The sequence below is a fragment of the Ovis aries genome, chromosome 9, assembly GCF_016772045.2.
Source record: "Ovis aries strain OAR_USU_Benz2616 breed Rambouillet chromosome 9, ARS-UI_Ramb_v3.0, whole genome shotgun sequence".
Lineage (NCBI taxonomy): Eukaryota > Metazoa > Chordata > Mammalia > Artiodactyla > Bovidae > Ovis > Ovis aries.
This window is the reverse complement of record NC_056062.1, coordinates 68,538,949-68,551,796: the sequence shown is the minus strand read 5'-3', so window position 1 is coordinate 68,551,796 and position 12,848 is coordinate 68,538,949. Positions and strand designations below refer to the sequence as shown.

At 41.4% G+C, this 12,848-nt stretch overlaps 1 protein-coding gene across 1 annotated transcript; it reads right to left on the bottom strand.

Moving 5' to 3' along the window:
- Positions 1-1,127: 1,127 nt before the first annotated feature.
- On the bottom strand, positions 1,128-9,952 carry TMEM74 (transmembrane protein 74). Its single transcript, XM_027973468.3, has 2 exons — positions 9,850-9,952; positions 1,128-7,500 (listed from the first exon to the last, which is right to left on the bottom strand). The coding sequence occupies exon 2, from the start codon at positions 7,459-7,461 to the stop codon at positions 6,544-6,546; it is 918 nt and encodes a 305-aa protein (XP_027829269.1). The 5' UTR covers positions 7,462-7,500; positions 9,850-9,952; the 3' UTR covers positions 1,128-6,543.
- Positions 9,953-12,848: the final 2,896 nt, after the last annotated feature.

Genomic DNA, 12,848 nt, shown 5'->3' with positions numbered 1-12,848 from the left:
TCTCAAGAGTCTTCTCCAACACCACAGTTCAAAAGCATCAATTCTTCAGTGCTCAGCTTTCTTCCAATTCTCACATCCATACAAGACCACTGGAAAAACCATAGCTTTGACTAGACAGAACTTTGTTGGCAAAGTAATACCTCTGCTTCTAAGTTTATCTGATATCTCTAAGTTTCATTAGAGTCCTGCAAAGCAAACAGTTTATACCTATTTTACAGATGAAAATGGCTCAGATGTGTGCCATTTCAGAGCACATACTAGAAATGCATTTCCTAGCATAAGTGGGACTATGTAGCTAGTCCTGGCTAACAAGTTGTGAGGAGGTACGATGTCTGTTTGAGACCTTTCTGACTCTCTTTTTTCCCTCTGAGTGCATAATCAGCAACATTTGAAACGTATCAGACTGGGTCCCTGGGAGGCTCCCTGCTGACCTCTGAGGGTCAGGTAGCAAGAGACCATGGAGTTATAGCACCATTGTGCAGCTCATTCTGAATGACCAGAGGTGGTTTACCAAAACAAGGTCTTCTAGCAAAAAATATGTATGAAAAAGCACTACATTTTCTTCTTTTATAGTAGATAAGAATCTGGATCCATTTGGTTTCAAACGAGTGGAGCAATAAATGGGGCCTCATTTCAAATTGTCCCTTTAGGATTCTCAACCTTGACAGCACTACATATAGTAAGGATAAAATTCCACTTCATTACATACATTATTATCTATCTCTCAAATGAAAATAGAGACATCAAAATTACATTAAAAATTATTAACAGCAGGAGCAGGAGCTAATCCAATATTTGTTTCTCACCTCAAAGCTTTCTATATTTCTAGATGAGTGTATTTAAAATATTTATTCCTGTATTTTTTCCACATTGTGCAATTCATACTCTAAGTTCAATACTGAATAATTTGGAGAAACCCAAATAACTATTCATAGACTATTTCACATAAAGTAGAGAAAAATGAGGCATAGTTTACATTGTTCAATGATACGGTACCAAAAAGAATGTTCTACTTGAATCAATGATAAATAATAACTTTAATTTTTTTACTGATAATTTCAAATGTAATTTGAAAAGACAAAATCAACATTACATATTCAGATTTAAATAAAAGTTAACACACACAATAAAACATCTTAATAGTTTTATTTTAAAATGATAATGACACACATACTATTAACATATACAGCATCAAATGCTCTAATAAAAATTTAGAACCTGAATAACTTCCCTTTTTATAATATAAAAAACACATAATCAACATCAAATTATTTTTATTGTTTGTCAAGAAAGTAAAATGAAAAGCACGATGAGAACCATAAACTCTCAGTACACTGTATAGTAATAACTTGTCTTTGCTTTCTGGTATGACATTTATTTGGAGTCTGGCAAGGAAGCATGAAGATGGCAGCGGGAAAATAAGGCTGGCTCTTCCTGAAACACAGGAAAACTGCTAAAATGAAGGAAAGGAAAATATTGTCTGCTACCCATATTTCCTTAAAATGAAATAATCAGGGTAAAATAATTTCTAAATATGCCATGCTTTTGTACGCCTAAAACTGAGAGGGTAAAAAAAGTCAATTAAACATCTGCAGGAAGCTGAATAACAAAAAAAACAAATAAGCAAGAATCCATATAATTATGGCATCTCATTCTGAGGTTGATTCCAACTTCTTCATTCATGACGTGTGAAAGATTTCTCTTGTCCTTAAAGTTAACATTAGGCATGCCAAGTTTCCCATAAGAAAATTATTCTAGTAATAGCTTTAAATATTACAGTTTATAGTTATAAATATTCTAATAAATACATAGACTTGAGTGTACATAAACTTGCACACTAAAAACAGAAAAAATGGAGAGGTATGCTCTTAAGGGTAACCCATGGATTTTTTAAAGCAATTTTTCATATTTAAAATAACATCTTACTTTTTACAGTGCTATTGCACGAGCCAGGCAAATTACTTCCCAAGACTTATGCCTGTACAAGTTGGAAGGAAATACTACAGAAAACTAAGGACCATAAAATTGTACAGCTGAAAATCAGCTAAAAGATGAAGTGTTAATTCTCTTTATAAAACATTTTATACTGAGAAAAGCCAGTTAGACTTCCTTATAATTCTTTTTTATTATAGTCATTCTTTATGCCCCATTCTGGAAAATGTTAAACCCCAATACAGAGAACTGTAAGGCTCTTATTACTTTGTCACAGTGGAATCTAGTTGGTGGTATTAAATCTTGCTAAACAGGTGAACCATTGATGAAGGTTTTGAGTCTCTTTAGTCAGACCACATTTTTGTGGTAGCAGTTATTGCTGCAATGCAATACAACCTTCAGACTGAAAAACCTTCTAACAGATATATAGAACATTTTTCTTTAACTTTATATGAATAATCAAGGTTTTGCATGTGCCTATCACTGCACATGTGAAAGATGAAGGATAAAATGTTCAAAGGGTCCTGCCTAGAACTTTGTTACAAAGAAGTAACAAAAAGTAGAACCACTTGGATTCAGACCTTTAATTCCTGATATTCAACTGACATAATTCTGACTCACTCACTTATCCTTATACCCGGCAGCAAACAGAAGGCACAAATGAACTTGGCAGGGCAGTCTTTGTCTAAACTGGCACATCGAAAGATATGTTCCTGTACTGGGCCAGCTTGAGTCCCTAAAACAAATAAGTATGGGAGGAATGGACTCAGGTGTTTTTAGGCAGACAGTAAAGCATGTGATATTGATATCAATGCAAGTAGCTAGACAGTAGAGCATCAAGCAGCATAGCAGTTTTGTGGGTAAAAGTACCCACAGCCACCAAGAATTTCATGATTCCAAGTAGTCCTGTAATCCTCTAAACTATGAATCAGCTATGAAATGGGAGCCTGGAGAAAAGACATTCTTCTTATGAAAGGTCCAGTACATCATATGATATGGAGCTCCAGATGGCTGAAAAGGACACACAAGACTGCAAAGAAATCACTTCAGCTCTGCCAAAACAGTTTAAGGTGCTCTGAAAAGGAACAGTTTTTATTAAAGTCTTAAGACAGTTAAACTGGCCATTAGCAGCCTGTAGATCCCAGCAGTAATGGAGAAAAGCAGCTCTCTTTCTGGTACTCACCCCTTCAGGCCTCCATGCTAAACAATGAGTTGCCTTCTTTTAAGATTAGGAAGGTGACTCTAGTTTTCTAAAACCTGGTAAAAAGTCAAAGACCTAAACTATGGACCTCTGAAAAAGTAGTTTTGCTTCTCTAGGTCTAGCAATGTTCTCAGTGGTAACAACCAGCACCATGTTAAAGAGACAGGCATAGGGTCACAAATCTCCATGAGAAATCCAAGACCCACACCATAGCTATGTTCTGTTCACTATCTGTAACAGTATAACCTGATCTTGCCAAAGTACTTCTAAATAAATATATTTAGAGCCCCAAACCCAAAGTTCAGGGTCTTTTGTTAACTGTGTTACCACCACTTAAAATTCAATTAATTTTCATCTTGAATTCAGGCACTGACAGTATAAACTAGAGCTACATAGCTGAACACCTGGAGAAATCATAACTGATGAAGGCAGTTATCTGAGTCATGTTAATGCAGCCCTAGAGACACCCAGATGATGTTCTGAATTGCTTCCTTTTGGTGTAATGGTCTGCCCTCATATAAGGAGAAGGTAAAAGAGATATGCCCCATATATGAGCAGATTTAAATAGTGGTAAAATAAGTTACCATATAGGTACACGCATCCGTGCTATCACTTCAATCACGTCTGACTCTGCAACGTTTTGCAACTCTATGGACTGTAGTCTACCATATACTTACTATATTTCAATTTTACAATTTTAAGGATGAAAAGGAAGAAATATACTCTGATTTAAGTCTTTTTTCCCTGAATACTTTTTCCTAATTGGGATATAAACATGTAGGGCTTCCCTAGTGACTCAGATGGTAAAGAATCTGCCTGCAACACAGATCTGGGTTCAATCCCTGGGTCAGGAAGATCCCTTGGGGAAGGAAATGGCTACTCACTCCAGTATTCTTGCCTGGAAAATCCCATGGACAGAGGAACCTAGCAGGCTATAATCCACAGGGTTGCAGAGTCAGACACAACTGAGCAACTAAGCGTGTGTGTGTGTGTGTGTGTGTGTGTGTGTGTGTAGGAATATATATCTTGTAGATCACATTGGAACTATATATAATTTGGTAGCACTACAAGAATCATAAAATACTTCCAAATGAAAAGCTTTGACTTTTCCTTTATCAACAGCTTTACAGAGCTGAAAAAGTTTTCTCACGTTTGAATCTCAATGTTGTCTTCCTTCACAACCTGAAATTCAGGCTTCTCATTAATTGTTTATGTCTGCAATTTGACTAATCTTGATTCATCAATAAACAAAGCTCAGAGGATGCCAATTAGTGTCTATGAATAAACATGTATTTTGTACAGTATATTAAAAAAAAAAATAACACAGCTCAGACCTACTAACTCAGCCAAAGAGATCATTCCCTTGTTACCTCAACATCATGCATTGTAGATCCTCAAGCAGGCTAGAATCTGACAATTTATATTATATAAACCTTCAGGATAAGAAATTTATACTGCTGGGAAAAGCTGGCCTCAACACATGAGAGTCACAATAAAACAAAGTTTCTTCAAAAAGCACAGAGAACCAGCTATAGAAAACAGAAATCATGTCTGTATTATCTCAATTGTTTCCAAATCAGTAATGGTCTCTTATAAAGGATAAGGTAATCCAGTTACATCTAGCTTCTTCTGAGATCCATATAATTTACCATTTTAACCTAATAATTCTTTCACACATCTGTCCTCACTATTTTTATTATTCTCTGATCTTCTCTTCTGCATTTCACTTTAACCCTTACCAACACAGTGTACCCAATTCATCAAATCAACCTGACACCCACAAGAGCTCATTCACATAAATATCCTGACTCACACACTCTGCCAGCCAGAGTCACCCACATACTCCACAGTCTTCAATAACAACAAAAACTTCAGACATTAGAATCAGGCTTTAGAATCTACAAAGAAATCACTTTCTCACTTCCCCTCCCCTGCTCTCCACCCTGATTCCCAGCTCTAGTCCTCTTTAAGAATGACCCAAACAACCCTGGTAACACAGTAACTGAAACTACTCTTGAAGTAGGAGGTTGAAAACACCTTGAAGAAGAGCTGTAAAATGCAAGATATTTCTGAGGCTGCATTCTCCCTCCATCCCCTTCTTGAACCATAACCCACAGAGACACTGAGTTAGCAGGGATTCTAGGTGTGTCTTTTGCAAAGTGGTTACTGTTTTTCTTATGGTGCTTCTAATAAAATAAGTCTGAATTTATGAGGCAAGATCTCACAGGTATGAGAGCCTGGATATAAGGTGCTCAGAATGATGCCTTAGACGATTGTTAGCAGGAAGCAAGTTTGAGTGAGAAGTACAATTCCCATGGATTCAGTGTGTTCAGTCTCTCTCGTCTCATTTTAGTTTTTTATTTTTTGGCTGTGAGCTTAAGGACTGCTGCCATCCTGGGGCAATGACTTGTTGCTTGACCTAGAACAAGTGATACCAGTTTCTAGGCACAGTCCCCAGGAGTCTAGCTGCACTTACAGTGGAGGTTTTCTCCAAACAACAACGACCTGGGAGTGTGCCTGAGCCGATTATGACTCAACCTGCCTAGATGTGTACGTATCTGGAAATAGGATAAAAACATCTTATGCTTACCTCTCTGGGGTGAGAACCAGGAAAGACTTCAGCATGTGTAACATATATGATGGCTAAATCACAAACAGAAAATGAGGTTCATATCAGCAATTAATTTTACTTATCTAGAAAACAGGCATGTGACACTGGCTAATATCTGGCACTACCATTCTGGGTTAAATTCAGATTGGCTGATTTATATAATTTTATTAGAACGTTTATTCTAATGACTTAATTACCACTTCTGAAGACAGGAATAATTTTGAATATAACATATGTGTTTTTGCATTTTTTAATAATCAGTATCTTCAAGCTTCAAAATATTCAAATTCAAAACCCCATATTTTAATGTTTAGCCAAGTTACAGAAAGAATAAGTTGAGTAAGAAAGTGGATAAGCACCTTCAAGAATTATATGTAAGCCTTATGTGATGAGTGCTTACATTCTTTTTCACAAAACAGGTTACTAATTGGTTCTATACCCTCTAGTGTCTAAAGAAAAATATCCCATATCGTGTAAAATAAATCATTTGAACACTGAATTGTTAGAAATATTTTGCTATAGAAGTATTAATAGAAGAAGCAGGTGGCCATTACAGATTAGCTAGTCTCAGCTCTTTAGAAGGACCAGTGTAGCTGGCTGTGGTTTCTTAATGCATCTTACATGGCTTTTCTTCTAAATAAAAAATACAAGAGCAAAAACTCTCACTGGCTGTTGGTTTGGGGAACAAACTTTTCTTGCCAGGCAAATAAACTGCACTAGTAATTTTAAGAAATGTGTTTTGCTTTGTTTTGTTCATATAAAATACCAAGGCAGACTCTCAAGAAGTTCACAACCAGAATTAACTCTGTACAGCGAGAGCATCTTCCTCCACCAGTGACAGTTCCAGGGTGTTTTCATTAGTGCTTGTTTTCATCCTGAAGTTGAAGGAACCATAGAGTTTCGCAGACTCTTTAGAGGAGGCAAACCTGTCACGACGGTATAGCTCCCCCTTCCACATGGACATCATCAGCAAGCAGGACAGAACGACCCCCCCAAGCGTGAGCAGGCAGAGTCCGGCAATCACACAGCGGTCCAGATGAGCCCCCAGCCTCGCGCTCTCCTTCTCTAGGCGTTCCATCTCCCGGGCCGCCACAGTGTTGGGATCCACAGTCACATCCCGTGGGACAATGTACGAGACGATCACCAGCAAAATGCCAGTGACCAAGAACAAGATGGCGCTTATGAAACCATAGTCTACTGACTTCCCTGAAGAGGTGGCTTCCGAGCTGGTATCATCTTCATCTTCGGAAATCAGGGATATGGCAGACTCATGGGACCACTCATTTGGATTTCCCCAGTCGAGGTCTCCCACGTGATCACTCCCTTTTGCTGAAGGGGAGCGCCTGTTCCTTTGCTCCAGGTTGACATTCTCGTCCACGTAGGTAAAAGAGGTTTCTAATTCCTGACTGCAGCAGTTGCAGACTTTCTGTTCTGCTGTTATCTGGTTGTTCCCTGAGTTGAGAGGTCCTGGTGGCAACGAGTCTGTGTGAATAGCACTGTCTTGCAGTGAGGGGGAAGGGGATGCTGGGGAAGGGCTAAGTTTAGATGCTTCCATCTCCAATGCTCTTGGCTTCGAGGTACAACGTCTCTGGCAGCAGAGAGCAGCTCTGGTGGCTGTTGCATCTGACTGGTCCCCGGGAGGCCCTCTTGAACTCCAGTCAGCACCATCACACAGGGCTGCCTGGCTGCTTTTCTTAACAAGGTAGTGGAGCTCCATTCGAGCTAGTCAGACATCCCCCAGCAGCTTCCAGAGAGTCTGCCAATAGCAACACAGTTAGATAAGAACCCACCAGGAGCTAAGACCAGACCACCAGGAGTACTGCTCCTGAGGCCCTCTTCTCCTTTGTAGCTACAGGTTTTGACACTTCAGCCCCAATTCCCCCTAAAATAGGTAAGAGAAAGGAGAAGCTACCTAGTGGCGGGAAAGTGTGAAAAGGGCAAAAAGGAACATGGTCAGGGTAAAAAGGAACATGGAGGAAGTGGCAGTGTCTGGGAAGAAAGCATTGCCGTCACCAAGCCAAATTTATCCAAGGATCACACATTTCGGTGACAGGATCCCTCAAACGAGAAGGCAGGTTTCCTGCACAGAGATACAAATGAGAAAAGCAGGACCTTTTTCAGTGGAGCTGCTGATTTTCTGAAGAACTTGGGGAAGCACAGACTTCTCAATACTTCAGTTAAATTATAAGTGTTTACACTCTCTGTAGTTCAGAACAGATGCTAATACAGATTAGCATCGTTAGAGCATCACCATGGGTGAACCAATCAATATGTCACCAGCAGTTGGGCTCTACTGGAGCTCAGTATTTTGACTGGTTGGTTCTGAAGTGGATAAAAGATGGCTGGCTTGATTAAGCCACCCTCCTAACGGTACACTTTGTACACCCAGAGACCCTAATCACACAGCCCTGTTCATTGTGATTCCATTCTCAGCTTACTGCTACACAATGGCAGCATGTTCTAGACCCAAAAATACGTAGACACACACCTCATAGGGTGATCTCTGAAAAATACAATGAGCTAGCCCACTCCTACACACACACACACACACACACACACACACACACAGAGTTGCCTGTTTCAGGTAAAGTTCCACTACCCCTGCACTCCAGGTCTGAGTGAGTATGAGTTCCTCTTCCTCTGCACGCTTTGCTAACAAATGTGTACAGGGCATCAACCATCTGGGAAGTTTTCACAAACCCCAGTCTAGAAATAAACTGACAATAAAATACAAATCATAAACCCACAGAGTCACAGTTCTGTTGAGGCCAATAGGGGAGAAACTATTTCCAGGGTTACCTCTAGAACTTTGCCCTATCTCACCACAGCAAGGCACCTTCATGGGAAAAAATTTTGCGTTGAGCAGAAAGCCATTTGCCTGTCCTTTTCTGCCTCTGCCATCTTTCTAAGGAATAAAATTTTACTTTCTACTATCAGAAAGTACAGAGGTTTCAAGTAAATTCCCCTTTTATTTTGCTTCCAAGTCCAGGATAATAACATATTTAACTCATGTCTTAGAGGTTTATTATGCTTCAAAATCCACAGCTCCAACGGCTGGTAACCTACACAGAAACACAGGTAAGGTGAAGCGGAAATCCACCTGGCAACTCATTTAAAATATGACAGGGGAAATCCACATGTTTTATGCTCTACATTAGAGTTTGTTTAAAACACACACACACACACACGCTTCTCCTATTATTGCAGTTTCTTTGCAGCTAAAACAGGAAAACAAACAAAAAATCAGATGCAGGAAAACCACAACTGAACCAGAGCTTTCCTTTAGTAACTGCATAGACCCCCCACCCCCACCCCCACCCTCCACTGCTGGATCCCTCAGTGAAGGAAGCAATGGTAACGGGTTTGATCGATTACTAAAATGAGAAATCTAGCAGTTCCCTCAAACATTAGATGCGCTGATTAACCTTTGGCACAATTAGCCCATCAAATTGGATTACTTTAGATAAAAATCGGCAGAACTCCTTATGGGACTTCCAATTTATAACAAAGAGAGGGAGAGAGAAATCTCCACTTAATTCCCTTCTTCTGCCTCTGTCTCTTAAAAGAGAGACTCCGCTTGTTCCGTCGGAACAAGCTGCACAGTCGATTTCCTTTGCAGCTCGGTAATCCGGGGCTTCCATTCCCAGGGGAGAATGGATAATCCCAGGGGACCAGCCAAAGGCTCTTTCCTTCAGCCTCATCCCTCTCTCCTCTCTGGTTTAAGAGCGCGGTTAATAAAAATGCACCCGCAGAACGCGGAGACAGCACTTTTCCTCGTCCGTCCGCCAGCAATTAAGAGCATTAATATCTGCCTGGGAACTAACTGACACGGGCGAGGCTGGTCTAGCGATCTCGGGATCCGTCCTGCAAGGGCGCGCCGCAAGCACCGGGCAGCGATCGATGTTCCCCACCGACTCAATCAACCCATTCTGGGTGAGCTCCGCGTCCGCCGTGGTGCCCTGAGTTGGGATGCGTTCGCCAAATACCCAAAGGCTAGGCAGGCACCTTAGGCAGGGACAAGGGACGCGCTCCCCAGCTCCGCCAGGCTCTCGGGGTCTCTCGCGCGCTCCAGCGCCTCCTCCCCGTTCCACTCGCCGCCACTCACCTCCTGCCTTGGCCACCCAGTGAGCCTAGAGCACCGCGCGCTAGTCCTTGAGCTGCTCCTCGGGAAAGTACCCCGCTCAGCAGCCGCAGCACTTGTAGCCTCTGCGCGCCGCCGGCTTCGTGGGGTGGGCAGCGCCTGCGGTGCCCGCGGGGCGGGGCTGGGCGGGGCTCTCCCTCTTGCTGAGCATCCCGGGAGATGTAGTCTGGGTCGGCCGCCCTGCCTCCCTCCTCTCTTCCTCCTCTCTCTCTTCCTCCTCTCTCTCTTCCTCCTCTCTCTCTTCCTCCTCTCTCTCTTCCTCCTCTCTCTCTTCCTCCTCTCTCTCTTCCTCCTCTCTCTCTTCCTCCTCTCTCTCTCTCTCTCTCTCTCTCTCTCTCTCTCTCTCTCTCTCTCTCTCTCTCTCTCTCTCTCTCTCTCTCTCTCTCTCTCGCTGAACTCACTGGCTCCTAAACTCAAGTCAATGGCTCCTAAACTCAGAGTAAGGTCCTCTATTCTCCCTGTTATGAGGGAATGTTTGAGTATTCTAGGTGTATATTTAGTTACAACTGTGTGCCGCGCAGTATGCATATTTAATTTTGTTTAAGTGAAAGTGAAGTCGCTCAGTCGTGTCCGACTCTTTGCGACCCCATGGACTGTAGCCTACCAGGCTCTTCCGTCCATGGGATTCTCCAGGCGGGTTGCCATTTCCTTCTCCAGAAGATCTTACCGACCCAGGAATCGAACCCGGGTCTCCTGCATTGGAGGCACACACTTTAACCTCTGACCCACCATCATAACAAATCCTCCAAGATTTTAATTCTCATTTTACAAATGAAGAAAGAGGCTCAGAGGAATTGATACCTCATCCAGGGTGAAAAAAAGACAATAAACGATCTCTAATATTGTGCTCAAAAATCTGTTTCCAAAGTCATTGCCTTGCCCACAAAATCTGGAGAAATATGGCAAGGGATTGTCCTGTTGATTTCTGCTTCCCCTGTGCCTAGCAGAGTGTCTGAATAATCTGTTCTGTTCAATCGCTCAGGCATGGACTGCGACCCCATGGACTGAAGCACACCAGGCTTCCCTGTCCATCACCAACTCCCGGAGTTTACTCAAACTCATGTCCATTCAGTTGGTGATGCCATCCAACCATCTCATCCTCTGTTGTCCCCTTCTCCTCCCGCCTTCATTCTTTCCCAGCATCAGGGTCTTTTCTAGTCAGTCAGTTCTTCTCATCAGGTAGCCAAAGTATTGGAGTTTCAGCTTCAGCAGCAGTCCTTCCAGTGAATATTCGGAACTGATTTCATTTAGAATAGATTGGTTGGATCTCCTTGTTGTCCAAAGGACTCTCAAGAGTCTTCAACGCCACAGTTCAAAAGCATCAGTTCTTCGGCATTCAGCTTTCTTTATATATATATATTTATTTATTTATTTATTTTAATTGGAGGCTAATTACTTTACAGTCCAACTCTCACATCCATACATCACTACTGGAAAAACCAGAGCTTTGACTAGATGGACTTTTGTTGGCAAAGTAATGTCTCTGCCTTTTAATATTGTCTAGGTTGGTCATAGCTTTCCTTCCAAGGAGCAAGTGTCTTAATTTCATGGCTGTAGTCACCATCTGCAGTGATTGTGAAGCCCAAAAAAATAAAGTCTGTCACTATTTCCACTGTCTCCTCATCCATTTGCCATGAAGTGATTGGACCAGATGCCATGATCTTAGTTTTCTAAATGTTGAGTTTTAAGCCAGCTTTTTCACTCTCCTCTTTCACTCTCATCAAGAGGCTCTTTAGTTTTTCTTCACTTTCTACCATAAGTGAGGTGTTATCTGCATATCTGAGGTTAGTGATATTTCTCCAGGCAATCTTGATTCCAGCTTGTGCTTCATCCAGCCGAGAATTTCTCATGTACTCTGCATATAAGTTAAATAAGCAAAGTGACAATATGCAGCCTTAGCATACTCCTTTCATAATTTGGAACCAGTCCATTGTTCCATGTCCCGTTCTAACTGTTGCTTCTTGACCTGCATACAGATTTCTCAGGAGGCAGGTCAGATGGTCTGGTATTCCCACCTCTTTAAGAATTTTCCAGTTTGTTGTGATCCACACAGTCAAAGGCTTTGGCGTAGTCAATAAAGCAAAAGTAGATGTTTTTCTGGAACTCTCTTGCTTTTTTGATGATCCAATGGATGTTGGCAATTTGATCTCTGGTTCCTCTGCCTTTTCTAAAACCAGCGTGTACTTCTGGAAGTTCACAATTCACATACTGTTGAAGCCTGGCTTGGAGAATTTTGAGCATTACTTTGCTAGCGTGTGAGAAGAGTGCAGTGGTGCAGTAGTTTAAACATTCTTTTGCATTGCCTTTCTTTGGGATTGGAATGAAAACTGAATTTTTCCAGTCAATAATAATGACCCAAAATAACAATAATTAACATACAAAGCACTTACTATTGTCAGGCTATCTTCTAAACATTGCTGATATAACTCAGTTAATGGTCACAGTTAATCTTTACAACATTCAGAAAACGAAGATCATGGCATCCAGTCCCATCATTTCATGGAAAATAGATGGGGAAACAGTGGAAACAGTGTCAGACTTTATTTTGGGGGGCTCCAAAATCACTGCAGATGGTGACTGCAGCCATGAAATTAAAAGATGCTTACTCCTTGGAAGAAAACTTATGACCAACCTAGATAGTATATTCAAAAGCAGAGACATTACTTTGTCGACTAAGGTCCGTCTAGTCAAGGCTATGGTTTTTCCAGTAGTCACGTATGGATGTAAGAGTTGAACTGTGAAGAAGGCTGAGTGCCGAAGAATTGATGCTTTTGAACTGAGGTGTTGGAGAAGACTCTTGAGAGTCCCTTGGACTGCAAGGAGATCCAACCAGTCCATTCTGAAAGAGATCAGCCCTGGGATTTCTTTGGAAGGAATGATGCTAAAGCTGAAACTCCAATACTTTGGCCACCTCATGTGAAGAGTTGACTCATTGGAAAAGACTGTGATGCTGGGAGGGATTA

Bases quoted from the DNA above. Each gene is read 5' to 3' on its own strand.
- TMEM74 (XM_027973468.3), bottom strand. From the start codon at position 7,461: ATGGAGCTCCACTACCTTGTTAAGAAAAGCAGCCAGGCAGCCCTGTGT.